This window comes from Euleptes europaea, chromosome 1, assembly GCF_029931775.1.
Source record: "Euleptes europaea isolate rEulEur1 chromosome 1, rEulEur1.hap1, whole genome shotgun sequence".
NCBI classification, from domain to species: Eukaryota; Metazoa; Chordata; class Lepidosauria; order Squamata; family Sphaerodactylidae; genus Euleptes; species Euleptes europaea.
In genome coordinates this window covers 168,460,907-168,479,253 of record NC_079312.1, presented here as the reverse complement: position 1 = coordinate 168,479,253, position 18,347 = coordinate 168,460,907, and the positions used below count along the sequence as shown (strand labels likewise).

The following is an 18,347-nucleotide window of genomic DNA, read 5'->3' as shown; positions in this document are numbered from 1 at the left end:
CCGCGAGCATTAAATGTAACGAGGAGCCTTTGCTGGTTTAACGCCAGAAGTCCAACAACGTGTTTCCAGCAGTGGCCTGACGGACACCTTTCGGAAGCTCACCAGTAGGGCCCAAAGGGAACTGCCCCTCTGTGTTTGAAGGGCTAAGGAGGCAGAGCTCCTCTAAAGTCAGGGGTTCCCAATGTGGTGCTCGGAGTCGCCACAGTGCCCGCCGACACCATTTCTGGCTCCTGCCAAGTGTTTTTCGGAAGTGGGCGGGGCCCGGTCAGGATTTTGTCCAGCAAGGCTTCTGATTGGCTGCGCAGATTTTTTTTAAATGTTGCTTTGGCAGCAGCTGCCACCACAGCACAAGGATCTGCAGTGTGTTACTGAAATTAAGCTGTGGCAATAATTTGGCAGCTGGCTCCGCCTCCTGCAGCCGCCATTTTGTTGCTGCACCCACCAAGCAGCGTCAGAATTCCAAATGTGCCCACAGGCTCAAAAAAGGTTGGGGACCCCTGCTCTAAATCAGTGCCACAACAGACTGCCTTATTTTAACTTTTAAAATGTCCTGTAAATTGACATTGATCATAAACAATTTTCTGACCAACTCTAACAAAAGAGTCAGCCGCAACTGGAGCCAGACTATGTATTCAACTCATTTGTACCCCACCTTTCTCCGCAATGGGGACCCAAAGCAGCTTACATCATCGCTCCTCTCCTCCATTTTATCATCACAACAATCCTGTGAGGCAGGTTAACGCTGAGAAAATGGAACGGGCCCAAGGTCACCCAGCGAGCTTCCATGACAAGAGTGGGTATTCGAACCCAGGCTTTCCAGATACTAGTCTGATAGTCTTAACCCCTACACCACATTGGCTCTCCACATTGGACTAGACAAAGTTATTGATCTGACCTAGTTTCTGGAGGGTAGATGTGTTGGTCGGCAGTAGAAGTGCAAGATTCGAATCCAATACCATCTTAGAGACCAACAAAGATTTCCAGGGTATAGGCTTTCGAGAGTCAAAGAACAGAAAAGAAAAGAGAAAAATAGAAGCCGTATCACAGACAATTACAATTACATCAAAGGAAAAGAAAAATCCATATGATATAATAAGCAATAATATAATAAACAATATATGATGATAGCAATAATTATGAGCTGTAAACAGCAATATAATCACTTGCATTAAATAGTAGTTATCATAATAATGTGTCTTGACATAAATCATAAGACACCCTATAACAATACTTGATAAGGATAGATTAAAAAAAACTTGCAATGATGAAATCTGCAATATCTATACTGTTACTGCCACATGCAAACACACAACTCATATTCTGCAATGGAAATATTTAGTTATCAATTCACTGACAATCTTAGGAAATGTACCTTCCAGTCCTGTAAAATGCTGTCACCAAACATCAAGAGGGAAAAAAGCCTAACACATCTGTAAGATGTGCCAGTCATCCAATTTATGGGCAAACTGTGAAACTGAAAATACATTCCTTCTTTCATTCCAAAGAAGCAGAGATGTTTTTTTTTTTAAAACTACTTTGAATTGCTCAGAGAAAAACCGTTTATCTCAAGAGGTAGGTTGATCTACTAACCCAGTGGTTCTCGAAGTGGGCAGCACCACCCCCTGGGGGGCAGTGGGATTACCTAGGGGGGCACTAAGAGGCAAGAGGGCAGCAGGGGGGCACTAGAGGTGGGACCCTTTAACTGTGTTGCTCACTAATTTACAATAGATCAAGCTATGGCACTATGCTGGCAAATTTGGTGAAACTACTTTGAAGAGCTGGTACCTCCGGATCAAGTTCACCAGCTTTGTTGAATAAATCTCAACTAAAAAGTTTTAATTTGATTTTGAATAGATGTGCAACTAATTGTTACTGTTTTGAAATTTTATTGTTCTTACCTTCTTTAGTGCGTCATGCAAACCCCTATTTTGAATAATGCTTTTTATAGGATAGGGTGGCGGGCGCTGGGGTTGAGTTTGTGGAACCAAGGGGGCGGTGGCCCAAAACATTTGGGAACCACTGTACGAACCCATCTACAAACAACAGAACAAGCGGGCACAGGACATGCCACAGTACAAGATTCTGGCAATCAGAAAGTTGGTTCTCTGGCTAAATTATCCAATTTGGTGAAAGGCAAAACGATGGAAGAATTTCAGAAGAAATGGGAGTTATAGTTTGATTATATAAAGTAGAAATTATAACTCAGTAAAGAAGGGCGGAGGCTTATTAATATGTAAAAGAACAGTAATATAAAGGCAGTAGATTGATTTTGTGTATGAAATATAGTTTAATGCAGCAGATCAAAACAAAAGCAATGCATAGAATGGGTAATATGATTTTTATTAAGTATTGTTTTGATAGACAGTTTGAGAGCAGTGGAAATACTGATAAAGGACTCAAACAGATGATTATTTAGACAAATATCCAGCATGATGTGAAGATTAATTCAAAATGAACTCCCTGGAAGATTGATTATATTGTATGCATGTGAAATTATTGTGTATGCAATGTGTTTTTCTATTTTGAAATTTTTTAATAATTATTTTTTTAAAAGTTGGTTCTCATGAGGCCTTTTTAGTACCCGTTTTTAAAAAATTTCATTACAGAACAAGGTCCTCAGCAGGAGAGGGGGGAAGGAACCCACAGCAACTCTTTTGCTGCCCAAGCACTTCAATTCCACAAAGGTTTTCGGTGTTAACGTCACATCTCACCGAATCAGTACATCCTGCAAGGTTAAATGACGACGTTCTTGTTTTCTATTTGCTCATCGGCCTCCAGGTCAGCCAATCTGAATCACGCTTCCATGGCAACAGGTTTTATCACTATGAGCAACAAGACTTTTTTTATTATTGTTATTATCCGTGTTCCTAAGTTTCCTTTTTTAAACCAAAAAGTGCTGCACATGTCTGCCGTGCAGCTGAATTTCAAAGCAAACGAGGTGCTTCCGTTTCAAAGGCATCCCACACAGACACTGAAAACCCAGATGCGAGGAAACAGAAGAGCATAGTTTCTCCAGGTCAGTGCAGAGAAAGCGGGGGAAACGTCAGATCTAGCTCCTGTGCAGACTCAGGTGGGAAGAGTCAGAAGGGAAAAAAAGCAGAAGCCACCCCACAGAATTTGTAGCCACAGAGAACATCCCTCCTAGTTGCTCAGATCAATTATCACAGCAGTCCCGGAGACTTTCGTTGGGGCCAAAGAATCAGATGACCTGCTTGGTCCTGCTGATGCGCTGTTTCCTTGGCTGGTTCCTCTCCTTCAGGGCCCTCCCGTGGCTGCAAATGGGCAGCGGCGGCTCACAAGTTGAACCCTGGGCTGACATCGCAAAAGAGATCAACTGTTTCTCAAGTCGCAGTGGTTTGAGCCCCCAATGCTGAAATAGCAACATTTCACAGCACTAAGCAGCAGAGATCCAGGAGCAGAAATGTAGCCTTCCTACAGGCCCGCAGTGAGCAGCTAATCTCCTTGAGCGATCCACCAAGATGCATGCCACCCATCCCTTCTCACTTTGAGGCAGAGGGCATATTGGAGACAGATGGGTCATTCCTTTCCGGTGCTAAGGTAGGCGGGAACTAATAGAACTTTTACCACTTCCCCTTTCCTGCCTGGAATTGCCCTCTGCCTCCAGATTCCTTCCTGCCTCACTAAGGGAAGGCAGCTACTGAGGTTGCTCCGTAGCAACCTTGCCTACAAGAGGGAAGGAACCCTCCAACCACGAGGAGACATAGCTTCCTCCTCCATTGTTCAAACCTTCCTTCTGCCAATCTGCAGGTATGAGTGGCTTGGCTCTTTTCTAAGTGCTGGAACCTGTCCCGGCTGTTTAAATGGGAGCCACCATGCCATCACAGCGCACTACTTTTTCTTCAGTATATGGCATGTTGCGTTACGCAAGACTGCGACACCACTTGCCCATCCTGGCTTTATGTTCAGAAGACAGAGAGCGTGTGAGTACCTCCCTTAGAACTGGGGGATGGGGGTTTGCACATATTGTTTCTTGGAATTCCTGCCCACAGAAGAATTACTGCTACTTACTTACTGAGCATCAGTCTAACTAAGTGCAGTTATCCACAACAGGGAAGCAAAGCATGGTGTAATGGTTAAGAACGGTGATTGGGAGTGGTGGACTCCGATCTGGAGAACCGGGTTTGATTCCCCACTCCTCCACATGAGCGGCGGACGCTAATCTGGTGAACTGGATTTGTTTCCCCACTCTTACACAGTTCTCTCCGAACTCTTTCAGCCCCACCTACCTCACAGGGTGTCTGATGCGGGGAGGGGGAGGGAAGGTGAATGTAAGCCGGTTTGATTCTTCCCTAAGTGGTAAAGAAAGTCAGCATATAAAAACCAGCTTCTTCTTGCCCAAAGAGTTTTACACAAGACACCACCATGATAGGTTGGATATTAGCTGGGGATCGACAAGCAAACGAGGCGGCAAGTGACACCCCAGAAATGGAGAATAGATAATACCAAGCTAGGAAACGGACACAGAGGCAGGAAATGGCAAACCACCTCTGAACATCTCTTGCCTTGAAAACCTCACCAGGGGTCTGACAGCCAAAAAAAAGGTGGGGAATGGGACTTCAGAGAAGTATTTTGTTTTTATTTACTTTGTTTATTATTCCCTTCTTTCTCTCCAGTGGGCACCCGAAGTAGCTTACATCCTTCTTCTATCCTCCATTTTAACCTTGTAAGTTAGTATAGGCTGAGAGCATGTGACTGAGCTGAAAGTCACCCAGTGGGCTTTATTGAAGGCAGTTAAGGGGAGACATGAAAGAGCTCTATAAAATTATGCATGGTATGGAGAGACTGGATTGGGAGAAGCTTTTTTCCCTCTCATATAATACCAGAAAGCGGGGTCATCAGCTGAAGCTGGAGGGTGGGAGATTCAAAACAGATGAAAGGAAGTATTTCTTCACACAATGCATAGTGAAATTGTGGAACTCCCTACCCCAGGATGTGGTGATGGCTGCCAACTTGGAAGGCTTGAAGAGGGGAGTGGGCATGTTCATGGAGGAAAGGGGTATTCATGGCTACTAGTTAAAATGGATACTAGTCATGATGCATACTTATTCTCTCCAGTATCAGAGGAGCATGCCTATTATAATAGGTGCTGTGGAACACAGGCAGGATGGTGCTGCTGCAGTCGTATTGTTTGTGGGCTTCCTAGAGGCACATGGTTGGCCACTATGTGAACAGACTGCTGGACTTGGTCTGATCCAGCATGGCTTTTCTTCATGTTCTTATGTTCTTATTGGTACAATGGGGATTCAAACCTGGATCTCCCTGATCCTAGTCTGATACTGTAACCACTACATCATGTTGGCTCTCAGATCTGAAGGAACTTTTATAATTCTGTGCAATTATAATTCTGCACTTGTTGTCCTATAACCACTGAGCTATTTGGGACTCCACCAGTTTGCCTCTTGGATCAAGAGAGCGTGACTGTGTTTTAATTCTCACAGCCAACTTTATCTGGCTATCACAGGGGGAAAGACCACTGATGTAAACACCACTGAGGAACCAAGCATGGATTCCCACATTATGATATTTGCGTAATAACTGGAATTATTATTTCATAATGAACATGTGTGAAAATTGCCATCAGAGCACCCTGCCACATACCACATCGGGCAACGTTTCTCATAACATTATTTATCCATTCGACAGATACCCACGATTAAAATATATCTTTACATTTATTATTTTGCTGATTCCCCCCCCCCAATTGTTTTAACAGTCTAAAAATAAAAGGGGAGAAAAAAAATAATTTATGAAAATGTGACATTCCCAAAAAATAAAACAATCAAACAAACAAAATTCAAATTGTGGGTGCAAAATTATCAGCATTCCCTTCTCCCCCAGTCGCAGCAAACCCAACCCCTTCCCCTCCACCTCTGTGACAGAGGGGATGCCGGAACAGCCTTCCAAAACCTAAAACTGTTCTTGTTAGCTATAGATCTCGGTGAATGTGCAGTCACATTTTAAAATAAAACACGCACACACAAAAATATTCCCCAGCCACTGTTAACATTTCCTTAGGGACGTTTGCCTTACCCTTACAAACCATGGCTTCAAAGAGGATAGGTCCCGTTATCTTCCTATTCCATCCCACGTTCCAAGTTCTTTCTAACAACTGTTTTAGAAAAGGCCTAGCATTGATGCTGCGCTAGGAAAACGGCAATATGCCCTCCAGGAAGAAGAAATTGAATCTGAAACAGCGGCTGACTAAAGGCACAAGAGCCCACTCGATCTCACCCTGACGTTACTTCTGCTTCACTGCCCTCAAGTGAAGCACAGTTTCCTTTCATCTAGATACCGCAGGAACATCTTGGCTCCATCTCTGCGCTAACTTCATTTTGAGGCAGAAGAGATGCTCTCGGCCAGTGTGGCTTTGGCGAGACAGTCCCTTTACGCTCTGTTCTTAGCACAGCTGTTAGAAAGCTAATAGCCTGAAAACCCCAACACAGAGGTCTTCTGTTATCCAGGTGCAATCGACACCACTAATTAGCACAGAGACCAGTGACGAAGCGCATCAAACGAAGACGCCAACGTTATTGCAACTGTGGAGTCACTGGGCTGGCTGGGTTTTCATGAGGTGGAAACACTCAAGTCCCCGTGGACATTCGTGGGAACAAGCTGGGTTTGCAAACGCTACCCATCCGGACAGATGTTACGTTGGCTGCTCACGGAATCCCAACATCATCACGGGTCGGGTAAAAATATCTCCTGTGACAGCACCGCCAACGGCATCAAAACAGCAGAGCACAAGCGGAGCCAAAGGACACAGGGCAGAGCTGTTGACAGGATGATCATCAGCAACTATTGGTTGTCAGCCGGCCAACAATCTGCAGGTTTCTTATTTCACGCATTCACCCTGCGCTAGGGAAATGGGAATCTTCTACCAGATTTAGCTTCCCCTGGAACACAAAACATGGGGCAAGACACACACGTGCGCGAATGCATGCACGCACTTTCCTAGTCCAAAGCAAGTTCTGTAATCGACAGAACAGTCCTGGGTAACTCAGTGTTCTGCTGCATATGTTATAATGTCTTGATGTTCACTGCCTTTTTAGGTGGAAAGGCATCATAAAAGTGTTTTAAATAAATAAATAAATAAATAAATACATACATACATACATATACATACATACATACATACGCAACGAGTGCCCTATGGCTTGTCCGGGGGGCATGCATGCCAACCACAGTGCAACCCCTGAAGTTGTATAACAGTGAATATTTCCTCCACTGTGTTCACCCTGCTGTCAGTACCATGGGACTGGTTCCTTAACACAAGAGAGTAAGGTAGTGGCCACGTTCTGTCATTGTTCTAACGGTGACAGTTATTTCAATTGTAAAGTCTATTTACAATACTTACATCCTGCCTTTCTGCCCAATCAGGGCTACCAAGGCGGCTAAGAATCACGACAGCATCATCAAATAAATCATATCTGAAACCAGAGCTAACAAACAGAGGGCAGCAAATGAAAACACAAGGCGGGAAGATGAAGGAGGAGGAGGAAGAGGAAGAGGTTTTTATATGCTGACTTTCTCTACCACTTAGGGAAGTATCAAGCTGGCTTACAATCGCCTTCCCTTCCCCTTCCCACAACAGACACCCTGTGAGGTAGGTGGGGATGAGAGAGCTGTGACTAGCCCAAGGTCACCCAGCTGGCTTCATGTGTAGGAGTGGGGAAACCAACCCGGTTCACCAGATTAGCCTCCGCCACTCATGTGGAGGAGTGGGGAATCAAACCCGGTTTTCCAGATCAGAGTCCACTGCTCCCAACCACCGCTCTTAACCACTACACCATTCTGGCTCCCTGAAAGGAGGGACCACAGAGGGAATGCCAGAGAAAACAAAAGAAGTCTTTCACCTGCTGGCAGTAGACAGGGATAGATGGAGACCAACTAATGCCCCTGGGGAAGGGAGTTCCATAATTTTGGCACTGTGACCAAGAAGGCCCTCTCTCAGGTTGCTGCCCATCCAGCTTCAGTGGGGGCACCCAAAGCAGGGCGTCTAGCTCAGCTATTGTTGAGAAGAACCTGCATGGTGTAATGGTTAACAGCGGTGGACTCTAACCTGGAGAACAGGTCTGATTCCCCACTCCTCCACATGAGTGGCAGACTCTGATCTGGTGAACCAGGTTGGGTGACCTTGAGCTAGTCGCAGTTCTCTCTGGCCTCTCTCAGCTTCACCTACCTCACAAGGTCTCTGTTGTGGGGAGGGGAAGGGAACGTGATTGTGGGGAGGGGAAGGGAAGGCGACTGTAAACCTGTTTGAGTCTCCTTAAAAGGTAGAGAAAATCAGGGTATAAAAACCAATTCTTATTATCATTATTATTATTATTAAGCAAATGAAAATTCACCTCAGATATCTCTTTGAATTGGACTTTCATTTATTTAAAAATTTCCCATCAAGAAGTCGTTAGTAGATACCTGATGGAGGAGGAAGAGGAAGAAGAAGAGTTGGTTTTTATATGCCGACTTTCTCTACCACTTAGGGGAGACTCAAACTGGCTTACAATCACCTTCCCTTCCCCTCCCCACAACAGACACCCTGTGAGGTAGGTGGGGCTGAGAAAGCTCTAACAAAGCTGTAACTTGCCCAAGGTCACCCAGCTGGCTTCATGTGGAGGAGTGGGGAAACAAATCCAGTTCACCAGATTAGAGTCCGCTGCTCATGTGAAGGTGTGGGGAATCAAACCCAGTTCTCCAGATCAGAGTCCACCACTCCAAACCACCGCTCTTAACCACTGCACCACGCTGGGAAAAGAGCAAAGGCTGAATGAAACTTCTACAGAAAGGGAGGAGGCACACCTCAACTAAGACTACAGATGGAAGGTTCCTGCATTACTAGATGCGAAGACAAGTGCTGAGCTAGGAGTATGCGTAGGTAAGTACTGTGGGGGCTTCATGGTAGAACAGTATTCAAGCCATGTTGGGCCAAATGCTGGAGCAGCTTCACTGAAATCTAGCCATAATGTTGCAGTCCATTGATTTTACGACAGTTCGATTTTTCAGCAGCTGAAAAGATGCTGTTATCACTGGGTAATGGGCAGCCAAAGCCCTGTGGCGCAGATTGGTAAGCTGCAGTACTGCAGTCCAAGCTCTGCTCACGACCTGAGTTCAATCCCAAAGGAAGTCAGTTTCAGGTCGCCGGCTCAAGGTTGACTCAGCCTTCCATCATTCTGAGGTCGGTAAATTAGTACCCAGCTTGCTGGGGGTAAAGGGAAGATGACTGGGGAAGGAACTGGCAAACCACCCCATAAGCAAAGTCTGCCTAGAAAACATCGGGATGTGATGTCACCCCATGGGTCAGAAATGACCTGGTGCTTGCACAGGGTACCTTTACCTTTTTAATGGGCAGCCACAGACCTCAAGGCATGCGGGGTTCAGTACTGACACGAGGATATACATTTAAGCTAGAAGGGGAAAACATGTACAGTGATGCAACCGCACTTTGTTTGAAGTGTACCACTCTCGCTAGCATCGTTAATCTCCCAATTTGCCATTTGGACTTAATGGGATCAACACCGGCCACATGTCCTGAGCCAGCATGCCCAACACCTCCAGATCTAGATGGAAGTGCATTTACAGGAATGGAGAGGGGAGTAGGAACTGAGTCACAATCCAGCACACATCATATTTTGCAGGATTTAGTAAAATGAGACATTATAACACATTCTGGGGCCTAAATGCAAATTGACTATTTCCCAGATCCAATTGTTTACCAGGTAATTTAAAAAAGGGGGGGGGAACATGCCACTTTGTTCCAGACTGAACATTTACCTTTTCATCCTTCATGAATAATGCAGCGATAATCGAAAACCTTGAGATGCATAAAATTGTTGCAAGTGTTAACACAGTGTCTAGATCGGGAGAATGACATTTAAAAATCGAGATCTTTTAAATCCATTTTGCTCTTAAAGGACTCTGTACCAAAGATGAGCTTCAAAGCAGCCCGTTCCTTCTGCGTAGGGCTGTGATTGCGGAACGCTTTCATTTTAACAAATATCAGCCTAATAAAGTTAAGCACTGATACAGAAGCCGACAAAATAAACCCGGGAAAACTGTAGAGCCGAATTCCTTCACAGCAGCGAGAGTTCATTAATTAAGAGGAAACAGCAGCCTTAACCCTTTCCCTCACCTTCTTCTGTTGTTGTCATTGTTTTAGTCCCAGCCAGGAAGCAAAACAGAAGGTACATCATATGTGGTTCGTGAGCTACGTTTGGCGTTGCAGGTCTGATTTGAAACATTATGTTCTGCTGATGGGGGGGGGGAGTGGCTGTTGCCATAGAATCCATCTCAGGGTTCAATCCAACGTAAAAGAAAGAGAATGAACAGAGTACAGGGAATATTGTTTCCAGATATTAATACAACGCCTGAAAAGCTTTACAGCGAAAAGAGCACTTCGGAAGCATTTGGGCACGTGTCCTATGTCCCTACCTGTAGGCGGGTGTCCTTGGAAACACAGGTTATCACATGGCTAATCCTTGAGTGAAGATAAATTCAAATTGGAAGGAAGGAAGGAAGGAAGGAAGGAAGGAAGGAAGGAAGGAAGGAAGGAAGGAAGGAAGGAAGGAAGGAAGGGAGGGAGGGAGGGAGGGAGGGAGGAGGGAGGGAGGGAGGGAGGGAGGGAGGGAGAGAGAGAGAGAGAGAGAGAAAGAGAGAAAGAGAGAAAGAGAGAAAGAGAGAAAGAGAGAAAGAGAGAAAGAGAGAAAGAAAGAAAGAAAGAAAGAAAGAAAGAAAGAAAGAAAGAAAGAAAGAAAGAAGAAAGAAAGAAAGAAAGAAGAAAGAAAGAAAGAAAGAATGAGAGTTGTAATTAGAAGAAAGAAAGAAAGAAAGAAAGAAAGAAAGAAAGAAAGAAAGAAAGAAAGAAAGAAAGAAAGAAAGAAAGAAAGAAAGAAAGAAAGAAAGAAAGAAAGAAAGAAAGAAAGATTCAGAGGGATCTCAAAAGTACATTACCCTGACTGACTTCACCAAACATTCTTAATCAGCAATGACCTTTAGATAACATCTAAGAGTCCATGCCAATGCCACTTATAAAGTGACATGTAAATTGGTTCCATACCACAGACATGCAGAAAAACCTGAAAACCAGTCTGGCAATAAGCCCGGGTTGAACTATATCTCCTCATTTAGAGGAAGGGAGTTGCAGAATCTATCACGATATGATTCTACTCAAGGCACAAATCACCTATGGATTTCTTTGCTGCGGGATGTTGCATAGACCACACATGGGTTTTTCCATACACTCACACACTTTTTTTTACAAATATATAATTAGCTACATTCATGGAAGGTAAGTACCAACTGGTTTGAGCCACTACTGGAACCACCATATTCTGAAACAGCCTACCTACAGCTGCTAGAAGCTACAGACTATTAGGAAATGGCTCTACCTATTCATGCCCTGCTTTGGAATTTCTGCGGAACATCTAACCGGTTACTATTCGCAAAAAAAAAAGAGAGAGAGAGAGAGTCAGCATATATGGACCTTTGGGCTGGTCCACTCAGCCTTCATGTAATCAGGTCATAAGAACATAAGAAAAGCCCTGCTGGATCAGACCAAGGCCCATCAAGTCCAGCAGTCTGTTCACACAGTGGCCAATCAGGTGCCTCTAGGAAGCCCACAAACAAGATGACTGCAGCAGCACCATCCTGCCTGTGTTCCACAGCACCTAATATAATAGGCATGCTCCTCTAATCGTGGAGAGAACAAGTATGCATCATAACTAGTATCCGTTTTTACTAGTAGCCATGAATAGCCCTCTCCTCCACGAACATGTCCATTCCCCTCTGAAAGCCTCCCAAGGGTCAGAAGCCTTTTTATTAAGAGGCAGGCCGTACTTACACTGAATAAATCACTTCATCAACCAACACCAAATTCTCACAAACGCAGCTATGCTGATGACACATCTGACAAACAAAGCCATAAGATCCAACTGTAAATTCGGGCACGGCCGGCAAAGCTCTCCAGGGCACTGACCAGCGAATTCAGCGGGGGGGAAATGGGGGTACAGAACCACGTAAGCAGATGTCTTGTCTTACTGTTGCTGCCTTGGTTCCCGTGGGGGGGGGGGGGCGGCGGCTAAGAAGTCTTGTTATATATCGCATTGTTACAGAACACAATGGGACTTATTTTGCTTCTTCTTGTTGAAGTGGTACGCTTTCCCGTCCTCATCTGGGCATTATGTAAGCAGAAATCAAAGTCGATTCTTTTCGCTGCTCTCGATCTGTTTTAAAGGTTGCAAAAGGTCGTGCTGCTTTTTTATTCCCCCCCCCTCCTGTCTCCATGCTCCTCCCATTCTGGGGAATGCACCAAAACAAAGGGCTTCCCCACTCTGATGACGTAAAAAGCCCTAGGAAGAGACTCCTGCTTAATCCATTAACAGGAGTCACAGACGAAGATTCGGCCGTAAGCACGAATTCTGCAAAATTCACAGCTGCGAGCAAGGTCATTAAGGAGAAATAAACGACTCTGAGGTTTTTGTTTTGTTTTTAAATAAAAAGTACAGAAGCACGTATTTACCAGTTTCGCGTCAGCCACCGGTTTCCTTCTGGAAGGCTGCTAACTACACCCACATGCAGAGGGGAACTGCTGTCAGTGACGTCAGAGCTGTCTCCTGGCAACGATTAAGGGGGGCCATCCACCGTGGGGATTTCCTGAAAATCTCGCATGAAAGTTACCCACCTCTTCTATAATGTCAAGATGTGCAGCTGTGCTGGAATTTCTTTTAACCCTTTCTTGCACAGGTACGGCTGCTTCCTGATAGTTCTCTACACACGGTGGTCCTATTGCTTACAGATCGGTGCGGGGGGGAGAGATATTCAAGGGCTGCTTACAAACACGGGCAGCTGTTTGTTTCCGGCATGGAAGAAAATTATGCCCAACCACAGTCTTATTGCTTACAGATCAGCGCGCGGGGGGGGGGGAGATTCAGGGGCTGCTTACAAACACAGGGGCAGCTGTCTGTTTCCGGCACGGAAGAAAATTATGCCCAACCATAAAAATAGCTCTTAACTCTTTCCCTCTCAAAGTCTAAGACAGTGACTGAGCTACACAGAATAAAGCATTAAGCATCAACTTATATGACATCTATTAGCTACATTAAGGCCGACAGATCAGATCCAACTGTTTATGGGCTTCTGCAGCCCAGTGAAAAGGTGACATACCTAGCACTAAAGATAAAAACGGACACAAAGCACACCCTAAAAAAAGCTTATGGGGGAACAACATAACGGAACCCCCACAAAACAGAAAGGCAGCATTATAACTGCACGGGATATGTGTGGTTGATTAGAAGACTGGTTGAGGGAGTCATTTGCTGACTTGTAAAAGCAAAAAAAGAAGAGAAAAAGGCAGACAAGACTTTCACCAGTTTAGAAGTAAAGTACAGAGAGAGTGAGTAATTCAAGTTACTGCAGTTCACTTTGAATCTCCAGGGCAGGGTCACCGAACATATACACCGATAAAGAAGAAACACGCGACTGACATTTTGGAGGGCGACACACAAAAACAAACCTCAGCTCGAGCTCAGCTCTCCACTGCCTTCAAGATACCATCTACTGCAAGGAGGGCTGGAAAAATGTGGGAAGGAGAGGCAGTGGTAATTCAGCCTCTTCCCTTCCATCGCTGAATGCTGGAGCATTCGTCAGCATCAGAACGTAACTGAACAGAACACCCACTTACTGAAGCATTTCTCATTCAGAGGAGCAAAAAAACAAACAACCCCCGATGACTTCAGAGCTACCTAACAGAAGCAGCTGTTAAATTTTGTTTCCTCACCTGTACCCATAAATTAGTCCAGTTCTGAACCTGGAATACTAGGGAAGCACCTGCCATGTTCCCATCTTTGCGCTAAAAAAGATTTAATGCAATTTGTTTCCGCAAAAGGCTGTTTCAAGATTTGACCGGCAGCCTGAAAGGTACAGGGAAGGGGAGAGTAGAGAAAATCATATGTAGACCTGGAACAGGGGGAACCCCTTCTGGCCAGCCCAGCAAAACATAAAAAATAAAGACCACGCCGAGGGAAGTGAGGACGGAAACGAAATGGCAATTTAATCTGGTTGCATTCCATGGCACAGAAGCTGCTAGCTGACCAAGCGGCTCTTCAAACGCAATAGCCAATGACCTTTCCTTGGACCTGGATTGGGGGGTGGAGGGGGCCTGCAGGGCTTATAAATGGAGATAGCTGAAAATGCTTGGTCACCCGCCTTCAAAACCAAGCACAAGTTAGAATGAATGCAAAATCCATCGTCACGAGTCCAGCAGGGTCCCCCTTAACACCATGAACGAGCAGAGCGTGTTTATAGGGGATTCCCTTCTTCCCTCGAGGTGGATGCAAAGCGTTATAACAGAAAAGCTGATGACACACAGCCACCCAGACCCTGCAAGAATGGAGGAGGCGGGGGGGCAGAGAAGGGGAGAGGAGATGAAAGAAGAGCCTCCTTATTTAGAAGAAAAACCAATCCGAGAAACCATTCTGAGAAAAGTGTCTTATAAAACGGGCCGGCATTCCCGTCGCTGACGTACCTAACAGGCAAGCAGCTACAAAGACAGATCCATTGCAACTGACAGGAGGTTTCTTCTCCCCCCCCCCCCCAATTCGAAAACCAGCAGAGACTCCGTTCTAAAAATAAACTCACCCCGGTGAAAGCGGCACTCCGAGTAGGTCATCTATTTCCCCTTCTAAACAGAGACCTCATTGCCTCAGACTGTTACAGAGAATTTTCGCCCGGAGACCGTGATGCTTGGAATCCATTCCGCCCCCCCCTCCACCTGCATGCCTGCCTGAGCACCCCCCCAGCCCCAAAGGAAAACTGTGTGCCCCTCGCCGCTGCTACAACAAGCTAATTGCTCCGGCGAAAGGAAGCAGACTTCAGCTGCTCAAAGGGATGGCATAGGGAGCTCTGCCAATGGCCACTTCCACACGCCCCCTCGCCTTCTCATTCAAAGACTTGAGCAGAACTGCCTCCGCAGGGCTCAGGGAAAGCATTTAAAGACGCAGCGTCCCCTTTTTCCATCACCAGGCCTGGCAATAAAAGGAAGTCGCCCGAAATTAAAACAGGAGCCTCTGCTTCTACAGATGCTGCGAACGGCGGGTGCCGGACAAAAGCATGCAGACGGGAGACAGATGCAAGGATGGGACTGATAAGGACTCCAATGCGGATGAGTCAGCTGTTTACATCCAACTAATATTTAACTTCAAATCGATGATATGCAACTTCGTCACTTGACAGTATTGCCATGCTCTTGATCTTGATCTGCTTTTCCTATGCTTACGATTCTTGTCTGGAGAGAGTTACCAGGCTGGCCTTATCCAGAGGTCTATAAGATCAGCGGAGGGGGGTTATGTGCTGGTCTCCAAAGAGGAGAGAGGGGACAGACAGCATCTTTTATTACACCAACGTAGGCTTGTTTGGGAGTTTGTAAGTGTCACGCGCTGTCAAACCGCTGAAGGGACGATCCTGTCAATCTCAAAGGTTTGTCTTTACTTGCACCAATCCGCTCTGCTGTGCCAATCCCCAGAGCCCTTCCCACCAATCACCACTATTGCTCTGGTCAGCTGCACGAAGTGGGGGGGGGGACCAGCAGGAAGTGGTTCCAATGAATGCTGCCATGAGCCAGTGGCCCAAATTATTCTCAACCTGCACCAGAGGGGACTTGGACCAACCTGCTCGTTACTAGCACACACAGCAGTGATACTCACTCAGCGGCTCAGGCCCTTTAGAATCATAGAGATGGAAGGGGCCATACAGGCCATCTAGTCCTGCTCAATGCAGGATCAGACTGGAGCATCCCTGACAAGTGCTTGTCCAGCCTCTGCTTAAAGACTGCCAGTGAGGGGGAGCTCACCACCTCCCTAGGTAGCCGATTCAACTGTCAAACAACTCTTACTGCAAAAAAAATAAATCCTAATATCCAGCCGATACCTTTCCGCCCACAATTTAAACCCATTATTGTGAGTCCTATCCTCTGCTGCCAACAGGAATAGCTCCCTGCCCTCCTCTAAGTGACAGCCCTTCAGATACCGTATTTTTCGCTCCATAAGACGCACCTGACCATAAGACACCCGCCTCCCAGCTGTCGGGGCGGAGAACACCGGCTCGCGCTGTCCCCATGTGCCCAGCTTTGTGCGACCCGCCTGCCTCCCAGCTGGCCATCGGGGCGGGGAACGCCGGCTCGCACCGTCCCCACGCGCCCAGCTCTGTGCGTCCTGCCCGCCTCCCAGCGCGCCGTCCCCACGCACCCAGCTCTGTGCACCCTGCCCACCTCCCAGCATGCCGTCCCAACGCACCCAGCTCTTTGCATCCCGCCCACCTCCCAGCTGGGAGTCGTGGCGGGGAACGCCGGCTCATGCCGTCCCCACGTGCCCAGCTCTGTGCGCCCCGCCCGCCTCCCAGCGCGCCATCCCGACGCGCCCAGCTCTGTGCACCCCGCCCGCCTCCCAGCTGGCCGTCGGGGCAGAAAACGCCGGCTCGCGCCGTCCCAACACGCCCAGCTCTGTGCGCCCCGCCCGCCTCCCAGCCTGCAGTCCCGACGCGCCCAGCTCTGTGCACCCCGCCCACCTCCCAGCTGGCCCTCGGGGCAGGGAACGCCAGCTCGCGTCGTTCTAGCACACCCAGCCGGCTGGCAGGAGGGGCGGGGGTCCCTCCGCCCGGCTCTGGGAGTCCTGGATGGACCGGGCTAGGGTCCATAAGATGCACATTCACTCCATAAGACGCACAGACATTTCCCCTCACTTTTGAGGAGGAAAAAAGTGCGTCTTATGGAGCGAAAAATACGGTACTTAAAGAGAGCAATCATGCCCCACCCCCCAACCTCCTCTTCTCCAGATGCTGGTGAACTTGGAGTGGTGGACTCTGATCTGGAGAACCGGGTATGATTCCCCACTTCTCCACATGAGCGGCGGAGGCTAATCTGGTGAACTGGATTTGTTTCTTCACTCCTACACACGAAGCCAGCTGGGTGACCTTGGGCTAGTCACAGCTCTCTCAGCCCCACCTACCTCACAGGGTGTTTGTTGTGGGGAGGGGAAGGGAAGGTGACTGTAAGCCGGTTTGATTCTGCCTTAAGTGGTAGAGAAAGTCGGCTTATAAAAAACAACTCTTCTTCTGAACATTCCCAACTCCCTCAGCCTTTCCTCCTAGGGCTTGGTCTCCAGGGCTTGTATCTTTGACACAACCCCTGTGGCTCTTTTGAGCCACATTCCCCAATGAGCCACATTCCCACTTTGAGCCACATTCCCACTTTGAAACAGCCGCTTCTGGAGGGACTTGAGGACAGGTAAGGTGTAGGCCCCGTGCTAGGGATGAAATAAAAAGGCCTGGGAAATCATGTGGATGCAGCCATGGTTGCTATCATACTGCCCTTGTACAAATCTATGGTGAGACCACACTTGGAATACTGTGAACAGTTTTGGTCACCACAGCTAAAAAAAGGGTATTGCAGAGCTTGAGAAGGTGTAGAAAAGAGCAACCCAAATGATCATGGGACTAGAGCTACTGCCCTGTGAGAAGCGGTTAAAATGCTTAGGGCTGTTTAGCTTGGAAAGAAGGTGGTTAAGGGGGAACATGATAGAGGTCTATAAAATTATGCATGGCATGGAGAGAGTGGACAGGGAGAAGCTTTTCTCCCTCTCTCATAATACTAGAACGTGGGGTCCTCTTCTGAAGCTGAAGGGTGAGAGATTCAAAACAGATAAAAGGAAGTATTTCTTCACACAATGCATAGTGAAATTGTGGAACTCCCTGCCCCAGGATGTGGTGATGGCTGTCAACTTGGAAGGCTTGAAGAGGGGAGAGGGGTATTCATGGCTACTAGTTAAAATGGATACTAGTCATGATGCATCCCTATTCTCTCCAGGATCAGAGGAGCATGCCTATTATATTAGGTGCTGTGGAACACAGGCAGGACAATGCTGCTGCAGTTGTCTTGTTTGTGGGCTTCCTAGAGGCACCTGGTTGGCCACTGTGTGAACGGACTGCTGGACTTGATGGGCCTTGGTCTGATCCAGCATGGCCTTTCTTATGTTCTTAGGTTATACTTAATAATTATATTGCAAGCGTGGTGGGGTGGCATACAGGGCACCCAGCAGTCACATGGCTCTTTCTGATTTACGGCAAATGCAAATGTGGTTTTCTGCAAGCCAGGGAGCGAGGACCACTGACACATTCAGGATACAAACAGAGAACAGCCACCGAAGCGCAACCCAACGGCAGTTTCAGGCAAACTAGTCATACCACCTACTGCAGGAGGCAGCAAGTGACCCTGCCTCTCAGTTTGTCTGGAGGTGACAGCTACCTTCCTAAGGCAGCCGGGCAGGCATGCGGCAAAGCTTTGA

At 47.0% G+C, this 18,347-nt stretch overlaps 1 protein-coding gene across 7 annotated transcripts in view; it reads right to left on the bottom strand.

The window, feature by feature from the left end:
* Nucleotides 1–18,347, bottom strand: part of R3HDM2 (R3H domain containing 2) — a 204,064-nt gene that overhangs the window by 102,545 nt on the left and 83,172 nt on the right. For 6 of the 7 annotated variants that reach the window (XM_056851265.1, XM_056851275.1, XM_056851291.1 and 3 more), the window contains exon 1: nt 14,650–14,732. The exons of the other annotated variant lie outside the window; for it this stretch is intronic. In XM_056851265.1, the coding sequence (XP_056707243.1) occupies nt 14,650–14,680 (31 nt within the window). In that variant the 5' untranslated portion in view covers nt 14,681–14,732. Of the gene's footprint in view, nt 1–14,649; nt 14,733–18,347 lie in introns of those variants that run through there. 7 annotated transcript variants of the gene reach the window in all.